General features: G+C 35.1%; 1 protein-coding gene across 1 annotated transcript in view; it reads left to right on the plus strand.

Annotated features, from left to right (window-relative positions):
- Positions 1-21,147, plus strand: part of GTF2A1L (general transcription factor IIA subunit 1 like) — a 46,803-nt gene that overhangs the window by 11,305 nt on the left and 14,351 nt on the right. Inside the window, exons 4-6 of the mRNA XM_004752851.3 lie at positions 670-725; positions 2,751-2,835; positions 3,857-4,443. Coding sequence (XP_004752908.1) covers positions 670-725; positions 2,751-2,835; positions 3,857-4,443 — 728 coding nt within the window. The remainder of the gene's footprint in view (positions 1-669; positions 726-2,750; positions 2,836-3,856; positions 4,444-21,147) is intronic.

A 21,147-nucleotide genomic window follows, 5' to 3' on the forward strand; every position in this document is an offset into this window, starting at 1 on the left:
AAAGATATGTGAGATTGCAACTTTAATGCAGGTTGGGGTGGTCTTCCCCTAGGAATTTGTTCTCTTTTATTTTTCTTAGTAGTTATACTTGTTTCATGTAAAGACTTGTGGAGACATGTTATTCATTTATTCCTAAAACTATGTAGTTGTGCTGGCTAAAGTATTATAAATAACTTCTCCTGAAATGAATGAATGGGAAATTCTTTTTAGCCCATAAAATTTAGAATGGTTTATGTTGGGTTACATTTTTTTTTTTTTTTTTTTTTTTTTTTGCTCAATAATATAGTCTTTTGGAAATGTGCTACTTGAATAAATACTACCTTTTCTCCTCTGTGAGAAGTTGTGATGGAGATTTAGGGCTACATTGACTTAATAAAAATAACCTAGGTATTTTCTTGTGGGTTTCTATACTATGGTATACTTGATAACAAATATTTTCTTTTGGTACTTAAAACAGGTTAGTTATAAAGTCTTTATCTGAAGTTTTTTGGGAAAAAATATAGTTAATTTGTTTACCTCACTTGCAGTTAGGAAGTTTAGAACTCCCCATGGTCAGACATGCTAGTGATGGAAAGCTTTTTTTTTTTTTTAAAACAAGCTATACTTAGCAGTTTTATTAAACTGGTAAATTGTAACAAATGTATAATGTTTATTTTGTTTTCTATATAGCGTCATTAGTTATTCCTGCTGGTAGACCTCTTCCCAGTTTTACTACAGCAGAACTGGTATGTAGCCTGTTTAGGATATTTTTTTTTTTTAAGATTTTATTTATTTATTTGACAGAGATCACAGGTATGCAGAGAGGCAGGCAGAGAGAGGGAAGCATACTCCCTGCTGAGCAGAGAGCCCGATGTGGGCTTGATCCCAGGACCCTGAGATCATGACCCGAACAGAAGGCAGAGGTTAACCCACTGAGCCACCCAGGTGCTCCTAGGATATATTTTTAAAGATATGCCTCACTTTTAGTGAATGGTAGCAGGAGGCTAGGCATAGGTATAATTCATAATCCCCCATTTGAATGAGAAAAGATGTAGTAAGGGATGGGGAGATAGGAATAACTTCTAAAATGTACATGTTGCAAAAACTGAGGAGTTTCAGAATTGACGTATTTACCAACTTTTCCTGTCTTCCAGAGCAGTTATTAGCATCTGCCAGTAGTATATATAAATACTGTTGTTAGTATCTATAAGGTCAGGAAACTTTTGAAGTTAAATTCTATGGAGTTTTAATACACAGTATAATGTTATATACTAGGTAGATCCTAAATAAATGATGTTGATACTTTTTGATTATTATTATTATAATTATTTTTTTTTTGGCAAGTTGAGCTACATAATAGTTCTTCTTTTTATTTAAGTGAAGTATTTTGGTCATTTTTTGTTTTTGTGCTGTAGAGATTTAGAGGATAGGTTCCCCCCACCCCCCGAAGATTTGGAGCAGAAAATAAATTACAGCTTGTATTTAGAAAATTGAGTAGTTTTCAGGTGGGGAAATGATAGCACTTTTTCTCTTTTACCTTTCTTCAGTGGTTTATAATCCACTGTTTTTCACCTTTCAGCCCACTTTCTGGGCCAAAAGGGTTGGTAGGCTGTTAATTTCCATTTCTTTATTAAATACAAGATCATACCCCTTACCAGGAGTTTTGGGAAGAATGGTGCTGTTTTTGATAGGAAACCAATGAAAAATATATCTGCCTTTGAAATTCTTGAGACTACTTTTTCTCCTGGTTAAAGAAATAATACACTAATAGTAAAAAGTTTATAAAATAAAAAGCGAAAGAGCCCTGCAGTATTGTACCCCAAAGATAACTGTTTTAACTGTTTGAGGTATATCCATCTAGCATTCTTTCATGAAAGTTACCTTAATTTTCAAGGTAAATGTAGGCACATCTTTGTGCTGGTTCTGTGTTTTTACTTAGTAATATAGATGGATCCTTTTCCCTGCCAGTTAAATATTGACTAACCTTAGTTGATGTATCATTTTCATTAACTGATATTTTATTAATGGACATTTATTTTTAGTTTTTTTCTAATATAATCGATAATAGTTGTAGCTAAGTTTTTGTGTATTGGTATGATAGCAGGTAGTAAGGATAAATTCCTAGAGGTAGAATTTCTGGGCCAAAGAATATGCATGTTTTCAATTTGGTTATATATTGTGAAATTGCTCTCCAAAAAGTTGGTACGTGCCTACTCATACAAGCAGTGGTCTGAGAAAACCACATCCTTACCAGTATTGGATGTTTTTAATCAATCTTATAAATTTTTGTAGGTCTGGTAGGCAAAAACTTTTTTGTCTTTTGACTTAGCATTTTAAAAAATGGAAAACCCTGAGGTTTATTGATTCTAAAAAATTATACACTATTGTATTAACTAATTTAAAGTACCATTAGTGATCAACCTATGGACTAGAGGGCTCTTATTAACAGCTGTGTTTCTTGTATCTGACAATTTGAGGATCAGGGACTCATGCATAGCTATGTAGTGGGGAAGTTTTAGGAATTAGTGTTCATACCATTTACTAAGACTTTACTGGCTTCATTGCGAATAGCCATAGAACAGAATTCTTTTTATCTTTAAATGATCTAAATCAAATATTGAAAAGCTGTTTTGTTCAAAGAACTTAGCCTCAATGTTAAATGTCCAACCATTGTCCTGTTGTCTGAATCAGACTTTTTTTTAATCCCTGTGAGATCAGGAAAAAAGATGAAAGCCTTTTTCTAACTTTCTAATTAAATTTCTCATATCTAGGGCACCTCAAACTGTAGTGCAAGTTTCAATTTTCCTGGTTATCCTATTCATGTACCAGCAGGTGTGACACTACAGACTGCATCTGGTAAGGGTATAGTTCCCATTAAATTTTGTTTGTTTGTTTGTTTTAACACTGGTACTGACTGCTGGATGTTAATTTTTGTGATTTTTAATAAACTGTAGACTAGAAGTTACTGAAGTTACAGGAACTTTTTAAAATATAACTTATTCTAAGAACAATAATAAGTGGTGGTTATTCCTGTTGTGGAGGCAACCTACCATAAAAGACACTGTATGAGATTTGTCCTGTAACTTATTCCCGTTTCTTTTTCCCAGCATTGTAGAAGTTGCTTTATGTATGTTTCTTTAATTCAAATCAATTACCTAAATTCTCTAATGAAGAAAAACTCAAGATGACATTGATCAACCTTTGCCGCCTTTGGTACTAGAGATTGTGTAGTAGAATATCCAAAAAAGTTTGGAGAGTGACCAAACCTTGCTTTTTCAGAGTACTATGTCTTGATTTGAAAGAGAATCCTATCTATTCTTTAGGTTTTTGCAAAGTTTTAAACCCCTAACTCTGTGCTCAAAAGAATAAATTTTTTCCTCTTCCTTTTTAGTGTTATTTTAAAGGAAAAAAGGGAGGAGGGGATTTGATAGCTTTTGCAATTACTTAACTCTTTGGATAGCATTACCTTATAGTAGTTACATGGTATCTTAGAGATCGTAAATACATGAAATATATTCTCCATTATTATGTTTGTTAAAATCCCAGTTTGGGTTGGTAACATAGTAATTTATCAAACAATGGGATAGGTCCATGGAGTAAATATCAGTGGTCTGTATGTATCTCAAAGTGTGCCATATAAGCAAGCAGTAAAAAAGGCTAGAGTTCAAGTGAGATGGCTTTGTTAAAAGTAGAGTAATACATATTTATTGTAGAAAACACAATCTGAAGAATAAAATAAAAACTCATAGAGAAAACTATAAACATACTGATGTGTTTTTGGACAGCCTGTTGTGCCTGAGGGTTTCTTTCTTTCTTTCTTTTTTTAGAGGAAATTAGGTTTCTATCATACTTACGGTACTATTTTCTCCTTTTTGAGGTCACCTTTATAAAGTCAATGTACCAGTTATGGTGACACAGACTTCTGGAAGAGCAAGTATTCTACATCCAATTCAGCAAGTATTTCAGCAGCTTGGGCAGCCTTCAATAATCCAGACCAGCGTTCCACGCCTGAACCCATGTTCTCTCCACGTGACTGCTGAAAAATCACAGAGAATAGAAACTGTGCTCCAGCAACCCACAGTTCTTCATTCTGGGATGGTGGATAGGAAACATTTACAAAATGCCGCCAGTGATACACTTGCACTTCCTGGAAATGAGCGTGAAATCATGTCTGAAGCTTTGTTGAGTCAGCCGGAAAGCCCTCAGTATATCTGTCTTCCAGGTGTTGTGTTTCCTCCACAGGTCTCTCAGATAGATGAACACCGGGAGCCAGTGCTTGGTGTTTCAGGCGGCGTGACTCAAAATCTGAATGGTGTGCCCCTCTCCACTGGCCGACAGGGGGCCCAGCACCAACACATGTCTGATATTCAGCTTCATGTTCTTAAAAATAGGATGTTTGGATGTGATTTTGTAAAGCAGCCAAGAAATACAGAGGAGCCCAGCAGCCTACCTGTCTCAGAGAAGGTAGTTCTCTGTTGAAGTGAATGGTATTAGGGGACAGACAGTGGCCTGTGATTTGACATCCTGAGGGTTTTTTTAAAAGCTGTAAGGTACTCAGAAGTATAAGTGTTCTGTTTTTTCCTTTAGAAGATTATTTATTACTGCTTATTTAATATAGCAATCAGTTCTTATAAATGCCCAGCATTTCAAACTTTTAATTTCAGTTAATAAATTAGAATAGTCTTCGAAGAAAATGGATTTGTTTTAAAGTAATCCATATTACCTCTACCTTACATTGTGAGAATGTTCATTTGGGTATAAATTTAAAAGGCCCAGAAATCAATCCTAATAATTAACTGAAAATAAATGAATATTTTGAGGTAATTCTTAATATACAAAAGAAGTCCAAAGTTTTTTTTTGTTTGTTTGTTTTTGTTTTTTTTTTAAGAAGCTCTACCAAATTTTCCTGAACTCCATAAGAAATTTTTCCCCTATCTTGCTACTACTTTATTTCTCCCTGTTTGCTGAAATATGAGTTAATGTCTTTTGGAATTCAAACTACTAAAAAATAGCTCCTAATTAACTTTGCACATTGAGAAAAGGTTCAAATTATTAATTTCCAAGGAATTCATGGTGAAGGCAGACAGATTCATGGAGAATTTTGGATGGTAAAATTAAAAAAGAATCTTGCATTCTTTTTACAAATGTGAAATATGTTTTATGGCTAACTCTATAAGGTTTAGTCACATAAGACAATTAAAGGTCTATGTGTCTAGCTAATGGGTTAGTGGCCCCCTAGAACTGCTGTACAAACCTGTAGCAGTGGATAATAAAGTGTTACTTTAACATTTTCCTAGATGGAAGGGAAAGTTACAGTGTACAGTGAAGGGTAATGAACGAAGAAAATGAATGTAAAACTGTTGGATCTGTTTTAGAAAGTTTCTGTTGTTTGATGAAGCCTGTTCAGAATCTTGTAGCAAGTTGAGGTTTGGTATAGAGTATAAAGATTAAAATGTTTTATGAGTATTATTTCATTATATTTTCAACATAATATATAAAATTTAAGAAATGTAGGCTAAACTCATTAGGAAACATTTGTTTTTGAGGTAAAAAATACCTGTGAATTTAAAATAAGTGTTTTTATTACTTAAGGCTTTTGGAGGCATTTTTATCACAGACTCACTATGAACTTTGCAGAGTTTTGGTGTGAGGATTCAAGGACTTACTCTACTGTTACTTATGAGATGTCACCTTGTACTTTGTTCTGAAATGGGAAAATAGATTAGTTAAGGGAGATTAATCAAGAATTGTTAGGGGATGGTGGTCAAGAACTTAGGTTGAAGCCACAATAGGTTCAAATTCCAGATTCACCGTTTAAAAACAAGCTATGTAATGTTACTCTCTGAAATTCAGTTATAGTCCATAGACTGGGCATGAGACCAACCTCATAATTTTAAAAATTATCAGAGATGATTTGTATACAGTTTGTAATAGCTTCTGGGACCACAGTAAGCTTTAGGTTAGTATGGGCATGTGATAAATTGGGTAACTTTTTATATAACTCTTTGGTTTGTTTTAAAATAGAGCTATATTTAAAACACAAAAATCCAAGTAGCCAATACCTTCATAAGGTATTTTTTTAAAATTAATACACAGTAGGGTCTTTTCAAATAGTAGAATAATCTGGTAAAATTGATGCTGATAAAATTTTTGCAAGAATTATAAATAGGTTTTCTTTCTTTCTTTTTTTTTTTTTAAAGTAGCTTTTTAGTGAATCTTACTGCTTAAAGCAAGTTACAATTAAGTATACATGTTTACTTTTCCTGTGTAGACTACCAGAGATCTAGTTTCTATGTAGGTTTAACATTCTTGCTGTTACATAAAATGTATTCCTGACAATTTTAGATGTGCTTCTATTTTAAAATGCATATTAGTATGTTGGATTATTCTTAAGTGTGGGGATTTTGTTTTACAGTTTTAGGAGGATACAGAGAACTAGAAACTTGGGTTTTCATTGAACTCCAAAAAATAGGAGTAAAAGGAGAGAAAGGGGTATGGTAATGTATCTTCTGTAACTGTTTTAATCTCTTGACTGCACTCCCTATCATTGTCATTGCCCCACCTTCAAATACTGTCATTTCTGCTGCCTCATGTTTTAATTCTTTACCTGTCTGACTGCAACCTGTTACCTTCTTTCTGAGCTCCTTTTATGACTCTCTCCTATTTCCAAAGGTTCTGTCCTCAGACATTCTCTTTTTACTTGAAGTTTTCTTTGGACAATTTCCTGGATTATTACAGTTTTAACTACCGCCTATTTGTTGATGACTGTGTTTCTAACCATATTACTCCCTTGAGCTTCATTCTTCTATTTGTTTGCCTTCTAGACAGTGCTACCTGAATGTCACAGCGATTCCTTGATCCTCATCAGAGGCATGCATGGTACCACTGTCTAGTTGGTCTCCCATGCTAAGGATTTAACAATTAACTTTTGGCTCTTTTCCCCCGTATTCTCCTTATATCATGTGCTTTTAAAAAATTATCTTTAAGATTGCTGTAGAGCGTATACAACATACAGTTTATCATTTTAACCATTTTTAGCTATACAGTTTAGTGGCATTAAGTATGTTGATGGTTGCACAACCATCACTACTATCCATCTCTAGACCTTTTTCATTGTCCCAAACCAAATCTCTGTACCCATTATATAATAATTTCCCATTACCCCCTCCATTTAGCTCCTGCTAACTTGTACTTTCTGTCTCTATGAATTTGATGCCTCATAACTGGAATCATAAAATATTTATCCCTCTGTGACTGGCTTATTTCACTTAGCAGAAGATTTTCAAGGTTCATCCATGTCATAGTATGTGTCAGAATTTCATTTCTTTTTAAGACTGCATCATGTCATTTGATAACTTTATAACTTCAGTACTAAATATTTCAGGACTCTCTTCCCTCTTTCCCTCTCTTCTGCTGTTGTCCTCATTGTCTCTCATTTAAGATAATATAATAGTTTCCTAAATAATTTATTAACCTATAGTCTGCTTTTTTCACTCCACTCCTCCCGGTCCAAAGAGTTTCTTACTTTTTTTAAATTTAATGCCTACTACTTGGGTGGGAGCACCAAACTGATTGATTCTCTGTTAACCTTGGTGTATCCATCTTTCTGTTGCTTTTGTTATTCCCTCTGCCTGGTGCCTGAATCTTCTCCTCCCATCCTCCCATCCCTCTTTCTGTCTAATTGCTTCTTATGAAGCAATTAATACTTAATATCACTTAATACTTCCTCCAGAAATTTTATTTCAGTGCCTCTCTACTCTCCCCTCATTTTTGGATTGGCTATATATCTTTTATGTGTTATCATTGCACCTTAAGCATGTGTGTATCATAATGTAGTTAAAGCTGCATTAAAATGTCCTGTTCACCTTGAGAGGTACATTTTATTAATCTTTGTATACATAGCCCCTAATAATATATATACATTCATGTATACTGGAATATACTGTGCTCCAGGTGGGGCTTGAACTCTTGACTCTGAGATCAAGAGTCACATGCTTTACCACCTGAGCCAGCCAGGCACCTCTAGAATGTAAGCTTTTTAAAAAAATTTTTTAAATTTATTTTTATTTATTTATTTATTTATTTTTTTATAGAATGTAAGCTTTTAAAGAACAAGATCTAGGGGCACCTGGGTGGCTCAGTGGGTTAAGCCTCTGCCTTCTGTGCTGGTCATTATCTTAGGGTCCTGGGATGGAGGGCTCTCTGCACAGTGGGGAGCCTGCTCCACCCCACCCCCCACCTGCCTCTCTGCCTACTTGTGATTTCTGTCTGTTAAGTAAATAAAGAAAAATCTTAAAGCAAAAAAACATCAAGATCTATGATTAGTTATTTGACTTAGTAGTTCTTAATCCTGGGACATTAGGGAAGCCTGGGTGGCTCAGTCGACTGGGTTTCTTTCTTCTGCTCAGGTTGTGATCCTGCAGTCCTGTAATTAACTGAGCCCCTCACAGGGCTCTGTGCTCAGCAGGGAGTCTGCTTCTCCTACTTCCTCTGCCCCTCCCCCCACTTGTGCTCTCTTTCTCTCTCTCTCTCTCAAATAAAATTTTAACAACAACAATAAAAAATCACTGGGGCGTTAAAAAAATGATCAGGTCTACCCCAAGGGATTTAGATTTAATTAGTCTGGAATGGGTTCTGCTCATTAGTGTTAAAGAAATTTCTGAGATGCTTGTAATAATGTAGTTGAGATTAGGAACTATTGACTTAGATCAATGTATGAATGAAATATGGATGGAGTAAGGGGGTAAGAGAATATATAACTTTAAGAGCTTTAATTTTTCTTTCAAATCCATTCTGATACTCGTCCAGAAATCATATTAATAGTTAGTTGAATTCAGGATTTAGTTAACGGAGCACGTATTTTTTTTTTTTTTTTAAAGATTTTATTTATTTATTTGACAGAGAGAGATCACAAGCAGGCAGAGAGGCAGGCAGAGAGAGAGGAGGAAGCAGGCTCCCTGCTGAGCAGAGAGCCCGACGCGGGGCTCCATCCCAGGACTCTGAGATCATGACCCGAGCCGAAGGCAGCGGCTTAACCCACTGAGCCACCCAGGCGCCACCGGAGCACGTATTTTTTGAGTCACTGTGTGTCACTCCTAAAGATTTCTAAATCAAAGATTTTTAAACTAGATATGATATTTTTCTTTGAGGAAAAAAGCCAATTTAACAAAATACTTTTTTGTGTTTGTCAAAATAAGGTATATTTCATGCCAGATAAGAGTGGAGTGGTAAGGGATGCAATTGTACATGGTCAGGTAATATATAATCATTATTGCCACTCATTATGTTATGGTAAATACCTGGATTAAGTTTCTGTTAGGAATTAAGATGTATGATGCCGTTATGATTATAGGCAATTCAGTTTTACATAATGACGTTTGAAAATGCAAAAAGAATGGGTATTTATTATAGCTTAGGTTTCTCTTCTGTTTATCCCCACATATAGGTGTGAAGTTCTGTTAGTCCTTGTAGGAATTAGAAAAACACTGTTCTTTAATTAAAAGAAAGCTTAAATTGAAAGGATTGGAAACTGGATTTGGCCAACAAAGCTTTATCTTGAAGCCTCCTGTGCATTTATTTATTGTATGACCCAGACACAGAAGCCATATACAATTGAAGAGACCTTGGTGAAGATGAGAATCTTGGAAATTAGGAGCTGCCTTATTTGAGAACAGAGAAAGAAAATTGAAGCAGTGCCTCTGTCAGATGATGTCATCTGCACTAGAATTGTTGACATTTCTTCACATTCAGCTTGAATTCACAGAACAATCAGTAGTAACTTTAACATTCAACAGGGTAAAAATATGAATGCTTCTTAGGGCAGCTAGCATTTGTATGTTGGCACCATTAAAAAAGTTGCTGTTGTGAAACTTTTTATTATTATTTTTTCTTAGCAAAACTTTGTACTGTCCATCCTCATGGAGCTTCTGAGATGGTTGGCAACAAATGGTTTTGCCACTTCAGGAAAGAGAGCATTGCTCTCTGTTTCAGCACATGGCATACATTAATACTAAGACACAGCCAATAACTCTAAAAGAAGTTTCATCTGCTGCCGTGAAACTCAGATACATTAGAGCAAAAGTATTGAATTATTGCCCTTTCCAAGACATTTGTCCAAAAATGTGGGCAAAATGTTAAGTTCTTCTTCATTCAGAATTTTTCTTGCTTTTCAAAGGATGATGGTTGAAGTTCTTAATTGATCCTTGGGGAGATACTGATTATTTTTGAGAGAGAATGAAAACCCCCTTGTAAGAATTTGACAGAAGCCCATTGCTGATGTATGCAGTGGATGTTTGGCCATATGAAAGACTTAAATCTTTGTATTCATGATCCTGTGATATCAGTTTTGGATTTTGCTGCAAACCTGCTGCCTATTCTGGTCAAATTATAGCCTTAGAAGAGGAGATTAGAGTCAGATAAGCATAAGAACTTTTCAGTGCTTGGTGGAAGTGCTTCTGAAGTTGAGAACTACAAAACTCTTGTAGTTACTGATATTAAATTTGTATTTGTAATTTTATTCCTTTCCCAAAGTAAACAGGACCTTACTGATTTAAGTAAGATAAGATGATGCTATATGATTTTAATCAGAAGAGTCCTATAATCTTCAATATTCCTTAATAAGCTTAAACTATTTTTGCAGAGTACTGTGAATACTGTGAGAGTTCTGATTAATTTTGCAACAAAACATCTTGTGGGTTGAGGTTTTCAGTACTTGTCACTATTAATTTATTTTTTAAAGATTTTATTTATTTATGAGAGAACATGTGTGTAAGCATAAGCAGGGAGAGAGGCAGGTGGAGGGAGAAGGAGGCTCCCTGCTGAGCAAGCAGCTCAATACAGAACTGGATTCCAGAGCCCAGGGATCATGACCTGAGCTGAAGTCTCAGGGTGCTTAACTGACTGAGCCACCTCCTTGTCCCTCCTTGTCACTATTAAAACCAAGAGCAAATTCCAACATGTGATTTAGACCTAGGATCAACCTAATCATAATCTACTTAAACCAGATTTATTGCGGTAGAATTTATATATGATAAAGTTAATACTTCCGTAGGTACACAGTTTTTTGTTGTTGTTGTTGTTGCTTTTTGGGTACACAGTATTTATGTGTACAGTGTGAATTTTTACAAACACAGTTATATAACTGGTACCAAGCTGAGCCATAGAACATTTCTGTTACCCCAAAGGAGTTCCTCATGCCCTTTTGTAGTCAGTATCCTCCCTTTGCCTCCATTCTCTGTCACTCGCTGATCTGTTTTCTTTCTTTCTTTTTTTTTAGAATTTATTTATTTGACAGAGAAAGATCACAAGTAGGCAGAGAGGCAGGCAGAGAGAGAGAGGGGAAAGCAGGCTCCCTGCCTAGCAGAGAGCCTGATGTGGGACTCGATCCCAGGACCCTGAGATCATGACCTGAACCAAAGGCAGTGGCTTAACCCACTGAGCCACCCAGGCACCCTGATCTGTTTTCTTTTGGTTTAGGCTTGCCTTTTCCAGAATGTGAAACAACTGGAACCCTACAACATGTAGCTCTAGCATAATATATTTGTGATTCATCCATGTTGTTACATATATTGGTATTCTGTTGTACCATAGTTTGTGTATTCATTCACCCTGTGGACATGTGGATTCTTTCTAGTTGTTGGCATTTGTGAATAAAGCTCCTAAAAACATTCATGTATAGTTGTTGTTTTTTGGTGTGGACGCAGATTTTCTTTTCTTTTCTTTTGAGTAAATACGTAGGAATGGGCTTTCTAGGCCATATGATACATATATGCTTATGAGAAACCAACACACATTACCAAAGTGATCATATTTCCACCAGCAATGTATGGTAGAATTTTTCATTTTTCCTAGCAGTGTATAAGATTTGTAGCTACTTGACATCCTTGCTACTTTAATAGTGTTTTCTGGAGAAGAGAAAGTTGTGGTTTTGATGAAGTGTACTTATTTTTTCCTTTTGATTTCTGTTTATACATCTTAGCTAGCCAAAATTTGCAAAGATCTCATGCATCTAAGAAAATGGTAGGTTTTACATTTGAGGCTGTGATCCGTGTTGGGTTAATTTTTGTATATAGTGCAAGGTTAGGTTCTTTGTTGTTTGCATGTGAATGTTCATTTGTTTTAGCATCACTTATGGAAAAGACTAGCCTATCTCCATTGAATTGTCTAAGGTTCATTGAGTGTCTAAAACACTTCACCTTCAATGAAAATCAGTTACCATATGTGTATTGGTTTATTTCTGGACTTTCATGGTTTCATGAATTCATGTGTCTATCTTTTCAGTCATACCACTCTGTCTTAATTGTGGTACCTTTATTGTGTGTCTGGATATCAGAGAGTATAAATCTCTCAACTTTGTTTCAAAGTTGTTTTGGTTATTCTAATTCTTTTGCATTTCCATATAAATGTGAGATTGAGTTTGTAGATTAAAAAAAAACTGCTAGGACATTGATTTGTGTTATATCAATAGATCAATGGGAGAACTGACATCATAATAAAGAGTTTTCCAATTCATAGATAGGACACATTTTCTGTTTAGATCTTTGACTTTTCTCGTTAAGTCTTGTAGTTCTCAACATACACAGAATGCATGTGTTATTTTTTATTTAAGTATTTATGGTTTTGGGTGCAATTATAAATAGTACTAAGAGGCCTATAAAGAACATCTTAATTCATATTTTATGCTTCATTTGAATTATTTGTAAAAAAATATGTATTTTTAAAATATATTTTCAAAGGTAGGGTTATCAAGAAAAAAAATTTCCATGGTTCTTTACATACAATAATTTCAAAAGGTTGTGTCAGTTTTCCTGCTACAAGTGCTCTTAATCACTCACCATTGGTTTTGTTCTACTTTTTGTACTGTGGTAAAAATTTATCATTTTAACTATTTTTAACTGCACAGTTAGGTGGCAGTAAGTGCATTCACATTGCTGTGCAACTATCACCTCCATCCATCTTCAGAACATTTTAGCTTTCCCAAATTGAAACTCTATGCCTGTTAAATAACTCTCCATCCTTCCTTCACCCCATCCTGGGTATCCACCATTCTGTTTTCTATCTCTATGAATTTGACTGTTTCAGATAACCTCATAGAAGTAGAATCAGATGGTGTTTGTTCTTTTGTATCCCTTGTCACTTAGTATAATGTCTTTAGTGTTTATTCATGTTGAGGCATGTCTCAGAACTTCCTTCTTTTTTAAGGTTAAAAACTACTCTGTGTTAGGTACATACTGTATTTTATTTATTCAGTCATCTGTCCATGGACATTTGGGTTGCTTATACCCTTTGGCAATTTTGATGAATGCTATTGTAAATTTGGGTGTACAAATATGTCAGGTCTCTGCTTTCAGTTGTTTGGGGGATATAGAGCCAAATGTGGAATTGCTGGATTGTATGGTAATTCTGTTTAAGGTTTTTAGGGAACTACTGTACTATTTTCCATGGTAGCTGTACCATTTTATATTCCCACCAGTGCACCAGGGTTCTGTTTCTCCACATGCTTACTAGCACTTGTTAGTTCCTGTTGTTTTACTCCTTTGATAATTGCTATCTTAATAGGTATGAGGTGGTATCTTACTGTGGTTTTGATTTGCATTTCACTAATTACTAGGGACACAACATTTTTTTAACATACTTACTGGTTATTTATCTTCTTTGGAGAAATGTCTGTTCAAGTCCTTTGTATGTTTTTAAATCAAGTTGTTTTTTTTTTTTGTTATAGGATTTCTTACATATTTCAGATATTAACTCCTTATATATATATGGCTTGCAAACATTTTTTTTCCCATTTTGTGGGTTGTGTTTTCACTCTCTTGATAATGTCCTTGGATACATAAAGATTTTTAAATTTTGGTGAAGGCCATTTTATCTATCCCTCCTGCCTCTTTTTTTTTTTTTTTTTTTTGCCTGTGCTTTTGGTATCCTCTTTGAGGAATAATTCCAAGTCCAACATCATGAAGATTTTCCTCTATGATTTTTTCTAAAAAAATAAAAGTTTTATAGTTTTAGTTCTTTGGCTTAAATCTTTGATCCATTTTGAGTTAATTTTTGTATATAGTATAAGGTAAGGGTCCAACTACTTTCTTTTGCATGTGGGTACCCAGTGTTCCCAGTGCCATTTGTTGAAAGGACTGCCCTTTTCCTCATTGAATGGGGAATCACGTAAAAATCTTTTGACCATATAATGTGAGGATTTGTTTCTGGGCTCTTTATGCTTTTCTGTTGGTTTGTTATCTGTCTGTATGCCAACACCACACTGTTTTAACTACTCTCTTTTAAGGTTTAATATCAGGATGTTTTAGACTTCCAACTTACATCTTCTTTTTCAACACTGTTTTGGTTATTCAGGGTCCCTTAAGATTTCATATGAATTTTAAGATGGGTATTCTATTTCTACAAAAGAAATAGGGAGGGCACCTGGTTGGCTCAGTTGGTTTAAGCTTCTGCCTTCAGCTCAGGTCATGGGCCTGGGATTGAGTCCCACATTGGCTTCCTTACTCATCGGGGAGCCTGCTTCTTCCTCTGCCCCTGCCCCTGCCCCTGCTTGTGCTCTGTCTCCTCTTTCTTTCTCTCTCTCTCTCAAATAAATAAATAAAATCTTAAAAAAGAAAGAAATCAGGATTTGGGTTTTGATAGGGATTGTAGTGAATACATAGATGGCTTTGGGTGGCATTAGCAATATTGACTCTTTAAAATTCATGTACACAGAATGTCTTCCCATTTATTCCTTGCTTCTTTAACTTCTTTCAGGAAAGTTTAACAGTTTTCAGTGAGCAAGTCTTTGGACTCCTTGGTTATGTTTACTCCTAAGTATTTTATTCTACTTGATGATATGTTAAATGAAGTTATTTTCTGCATTTTTTTCAGGCTGTTAATTATTCATGTATAGAAATGCAGCTGATGGTTGGTATGTTCATTCTTGCCTTTTGCAATTTTGCTGAATTCATTCATTGGTTCTCACATTTTTATGTGTGTGGAATCTTCTGGGTTTTGTATAGGTATGAGATAGTATTATATGCAAATAGATAATGTTACTTCTTCCTTTCCAATTTGGGTGCCATTTATTTATTTATCTAGCTTAGTTGTCCTGGGTAGGACTTATAGTACATTGTCGAAAAGGAGTGACAAGAGTGGTCACTTTGCCTTGTTCATGATCTTAAAGGAAAAACATTTGAGTTTTTTAGCACTGAGTATGCTCTTAGTTGAGGGCTTCTCATAGATGGCCTTTATTATAATGAAGCAGTTTCCTTCTAGTCCTAGTTAGAGTATTTTTAAAAAATTATGAAATGGCATTGAATTTTGTCAAATTCTTTTCTGTATCAATTCAGGTGATTATGTGTACCCCCTTCATTATGTTAATATGTTGTATTACATTGATTGAATTTTCATATGTTGAATCATCCCAGCTTCCCAGGAATAAATCCCACTTGGTCATGATGTGTGATCTTTTTAGTGTGCTGTTGAATTCTGTGTGTATTAGTATTTTGTTTAGGATATTTGAGGATTGGTGTTAATTCTTCTTTAAATGTTTGTTAGAATTCTCCAGTGGGGCCATCTGGTTCTGGGCATTTCTTTGTTGAGAGATTTTAATGACTAATTCTATCTTCTTACAGATCTATTCAGATTTTCTATTCATGATTCATTTTTGGTAAGTTGCGTGTTTTTAGAAATTTGTTTGTTTCATTTAGGTCATCCAATTTGTTGATATACAGTTCATAGTATTCTCTCATAATTATTTTTATGTAAAATCGGTAGTAAAGCTTCATTTCAATTTTAGTTATTTGAGTCTTAATTTTTTCTTAATCAACGTAGCCAAAAGCTTATCAATTTTGCTAATTTTTTTGAAGAACGAACTCTTCATTTTGTTGATTTTCTCTGTTTTTTTTTTTTTTCTTCCTATTCTTCACTTTATCTCTGCCCTAATTGCTATTATTTCCTTCCTTATACTAGCTTCGGGCTTTGTTCTTATTTTCTGGTTCCTTACAGTGTAAATTTAAGTTATTAATTTGAAGTCTTTTCTAATGTGAACGTTTATAGCTATAAATCTCATTCTTAGCACTGGTTCTCTGCATCCCATAAGTTTTGTTATGTTGTATTTTCATTTTTATTTGTCTTAAGATACTACCTTTTCATAAAAGATTTTTTTGTTTTTGTTTTCAAGTTTTTATTTAAATTCCAGTTAACATAAAATATAATACTAATTTCAGATGTAGAATTTAAGTAATTCATCACTTACATACAACACACAGTGCTCATCACAGCAAGTGTCCTCCTTAATACCCATCACCCATTTAACCACACCTCCCTGCCCACCTCCCCCTATAGTTAAGAGTCTGTTTTCTGGTTTGCCTCTCTTTTTTCCTACCCCACAACCAATGTTCATCTGTTTGTTTCTTAAATTCCACATATGAGTGAAATCATATAGTATTTGTTTTTCTCCAACTTATTTTGCTTAGCATAATACTCTCTAGTTCCATTCATGTCATTGAATATGGCAAGATGTCATTCTTTTGGATGGCTGTGTAATACCCCATTGTATGTATGTACACACACACACACACACACACACACACAAACACACAGATAGATAAGAAACACCCATTCATCATGTGGTGGACATTTAGGCTTTCTCCATAATTTGGCTATTGTTGATAATTCTGTTATAAACATCAAGGTGCATAAATCAGTATTTTTGTTTTCTTTGGGTAAATACCTAGTGATGTAATTGCTGGATTATAGGGTAGTTCTATTTTTACCTTTTCAAGGGATCTCCATGCTGTTTTCCAGTGGCTGCACCAGTTTCCATTCCCATCAAGAGTGTAAGAGGTTCCCTGTTTCTCTACATCCTCACCAACACCTGTTGTTTCCTGTGTTGTTGATTTTAGCCAATCTAACAGTTGTGAGGTGATATCTCATTGTAGTTTTGATTTGTATTTTCCTGATGAATGATATTTAATGTCTTTTCCTATGTCAGCCATCTGTATGTCTTCTTTGGGAAAATGTCCATATCTTCTACCCATTTTTAACTGGATTATTTGGTTTTTGGTATTGAATTTATAAGTTCTTTAAAGATTTTGGGATATTGACCTGTTATCAGATACATCATTTGCAAGTATCTTTTCCTATTCCATGGGTTACCTTTTAGTTTTGTTGATTTTTTCCTTCACTGGACAGAAGGTTTTTATTTTTATGAAGTCCCAATATTTATTTTTACTTTTGTTTCCCTTGCCTCAGGAGATGTATCTAATAAGAAATTGATATGGCCGATGCCAAGAGGGTTACTGCCTGTGTTCTCCTCTAGGATGTTGATGGTTTCCTGTCTCATATTTATGTCTTTCATCCATTTTTGATTTATTTTTGTATATGTAAGTGGTCCAGTTTCATTTTTTTGCATGTTGCTGTACAGTTTTCCCAATGCTGTTTGTTGAAAAGACTGTCTTTTTTCCCATTGGATATTCTTTCCTGCTTTGTTGAAAATTAGTTGACCACCACATTAATAAAAGAAAGGATAAGGGCCATATAATCCTCTCAATATATACCCAAAAAGCATCTGACAAAGAACAATTTTCATTCAGGATAAAAACCCTCAACAAAGAAGGGATAGAGGGAATATTCCTCAACATAATTAAGAGCATATATGAAAAACCCATAATTAATATCATCCTCACTGGGGAAAAACTGAGAACTTTTCCTCTGTTGTCAGGAATAGGACAGGGATGTCTACTCTCACCACTGTTACTTAGCATAGTATTAGAAGTTTTGGCCTCAGCAATCAGACAAAAAGAAAAGGATCCAAATCAACAAGGAAGAAGTCAGTTTTACTCTTCGTGGATGACATGATACTCTATAAAAAACTGAAAAGACTATCAAAAAATTGCTAGTACTGCTATATGAATTCAACAAAGTCATAGGATACAAAATCAACGTGCAGAAATACGTTGAATTTCTTTTTTTAAAAAATTAACATATAATGTATTATTTGCTTCAGAGGTATAGGTCTGTGAATCATCGGTCTTAAACCATTTGCAGCACTCATCATAGCACATACCCTCCCCAATGTCCATAACCCAGCCAGCCTATCCCTCCCCTTTCACCCCCTCACCCTCAATTAGTTTCCTGAGATTAAGAGTCTCTCATGATTTGTCTCCTTCCTGATCCCATCTTGTTTCATTTTTTCCTTCTGTGCCCCCCATGACCCCACACCCTACTCAAATTCCCTCATATCAGAGAGGTCATGTGATAATTGTCTTTCTCTGATTGACTTATTTCACTTAGCACATAGCCTCTAGTTCTATCCACATCATTGCAAATGGCAAGATTTCATGTTTTTTCGATGGCTGCATAGTATTAAATTGTGTATATATATACCACATCTTTATCCATCCATCTGTTGATGGATATCTAGGTTCTTTCCATAGTTTGGCTATTCATTGCTGCTATAAACATTCGGGTGCATGTGCTCCTTCAGATCACTACATTTGTATCTTTAGGGTAAATATCCAGTAGTGCAATTGCTGGCCATAGGGTAGCTATGTTTTCAACTTTTTGAGGAACCTCCATACTGTTTTCCAGAATGGTTGCACCAGCTTGTATTCCCACCAAGGTTCCCCTTGTGTAGGAAGGTTCCCCTTTTCTCCACATCCTCACCAACATCTGTCATTTCCTGACTTGTTAATTTTAGCCGTTCTGACTGGTGTGAGGTGGTGTCTCACTGTCATTTTGATTTATATTTCCCTGATGCTGAGAGATGTTGAGCACTTTTTCATGTGTCTGTTGGCCATTTGGATGTATTCTTTGCAGAAATGTCTGTTCATGCCTTCTGCCCATTTCTTGATTGGATTATTTGTTCTTTGGGTGTTGGGTTTGATAAGTTCTTTGTAGATTTTGGATACTAGCCCTTTATCTGATATGTCATTTGTGAATATCTCCTCCCATTCTGTCAGTTGTCTTTGGTTTTGTTGACTGTTTCCTGTGCTGTGCAAAAGCTCTTGGTCTTGGTGAAGTCCCAAGCATTCATTTTTGCCCTTACTTACCTTGCCTTTGGTGATGTTTCTAGGAAGAAGTTGCTGTGGCTGAGGTTGAAGAGGTTACTGCCTGTGTTCTTCTCAAGGGTTTTGATGGATTCTTGTCTCACATTGAGGTCTGTTATCCATTTTGGGTCTATTTTTGTGTGTAGTGTAGGAAATGGTCCAGTTTCATTCTTCTGCATGTGACTGTCCAATTTTCCCAACACCATTTGTTGAAGAGACTGTCTTTTTTCCATTGGACATTCTTTCCTGCTTTGTTGAAGATTAGTTGACCATAGAGTTGAGGGTCCTTTGAAAAAAATTGATGGTATTTTGATAGGGGGTGCATTAAAGGTATAGATTGCTTTAGATATAGCATAGACATTTTCACTTTCACAATATTTGTTCTTCTAATCCATGAGCATGGAACGTTTTTCCATTTCTTTGTGTCTTCCTCAGTTCCTCTTTCTCAATTTCTTTAATGAGTACTTTATAGTTTTCTGAGTACAGATTCTTTGCTTCTTTGGTTAGGTTTATTCCTAGGTATCTTATGTTTTTTGGTGCAATTGTAAATGGGATCGACTCCTTAATTTCTCTTTCTTCTGTCTTACTGTTGGTGTATAGCAATGCAACTTATTTCTGTGCATTGATTTTATATCCTTTACTGAATTCCTATATGAGTTCTAGCAGTTTTGGAGAGGAGTCTTTTGGGTTTTCCACATAAAGTTTCATATCATATCTGCAAAGAGTAAGAGTTTGACTTCTTTGCCAATTCAGAAAACTTTTTTCTTTTTGTTGTCTGATTGCTGAGGCTAGGACTTCTAGTACTTTGTTGAATAGCAGTGGTGATAGTGGACATCCCTGCTGTGTTCTTAACCTTAGGGGAAAAGCTCTCAGTTTTTTCCTATTGAGAATGATATTCACTGTGGGTTTTTCATACATGGCTTTGATGATCGTGGGATATGTACCCTCTATGTCTACACTTTGAAGAGTTTTGATCAAGAAAGGATGCTGTACTTTGTCAACTGCTTTTTCAGCATCTATTGAGAGTATCCTATGATTCTTGTTCTTTCTTTTATTAATGTATCACATTGATTGATTTGCACTTGCTGAACCAAACTTGCAGTCTAGGAATAAATCCCACTTGGTCATGGTGAATAATCCTTTTAATATACTGTTGGATCTTATTAGTAGTTAGTATTTTGGTGAGAATTTTTGCATCTGTGTTCATCAAGGATATTGGTCTGTAATTCTCCTTTTTGATGAGGTCTTTGTCTGGTTTTGGGATCAAAGTAATGCTGGCTTCATGAATTGAGTTTGGAAGTTTTCCTTCCATTTCTATTTTTTGGAACAGTTTCAGGAGAAAGGTGTTAATTCTTCTTTAGATGTTTAGTAGAATTCTCTTGGGAAGCCATCTGGCCCTGGGCTCTTGTTTGTTGGGAGATTTTTGGTGACTGCTTCAATCTCCTTACTGGTTATGGGTCTGTTAAGGTTTTCTATTTCTACCTGGTTCAGTTTTGGTAGTTTATGTTTCTAGGATTGTATCCATTTTTTCCAGATTGTCAAATTTGCTAGTGTATAGTTGCTCATAATATGTTCTTATAATTGTGTTTCTTTGGTGTTGGTTGTGATCTCTCCTATTTCATTCATGATTTTATTAATTTCGATCCTTTCTCTTTTCTTTTTGATAAGTCTGGCCAGGGGTTTATCAATCTTATTAATTCTTTCAAAGAACCAGCTCCTAGTTTTGTTGATGTGTTCTACTGTTCTTTTGCTTTCTATTTCATTGATTTCTGCTCTAATCTTTATTATTTCTCTGCAGGATTTAGGCTTTCTTTGCTGTTCTTTCTCCAGCTCCTTTATGTGTAGGGTTTGGTTGTGTACTGGAGACCTGTCTTGTTTCTTGAGAAAGGCTTGTATTGCTATATACTTTTCTCTCAGGACCGCCTTTGCTGAGTCCCAAAGATTCTGAACAGTTGTGCTTTCATTTTCATTTGTTTTCATAAATTTTTTTGTTCTTCTTTAATTGCCTGCTTGCCCCATTCATTCTTTAGTAGGATGCTCTTTAGCTTCCATGTATTTGAGTTCTTTCCAACTTTCCTCTTGTGGCTCAGTACTAGTTTTGAAGCATTGTGGTCTGAAAATATGCATGGAATGATCCCAA

The sequence above is a fragment of the Mustela putorius genome, unplaced genomic scaffold, assembly GCF_011764305.1.
Source record: "Mustela putorius furo isolate JIRA1106 unplaced genomic scaffold, ASM1176430v1.1 tig00000224_pilon_pilon_pilon, whole genome shotgun sequence".
Lineage (NCBI taxonomy): Eukaryota > Metazoa > Chordata > Mammalia > Carnivora > Mustelidae > Mustela > Mustela putorius.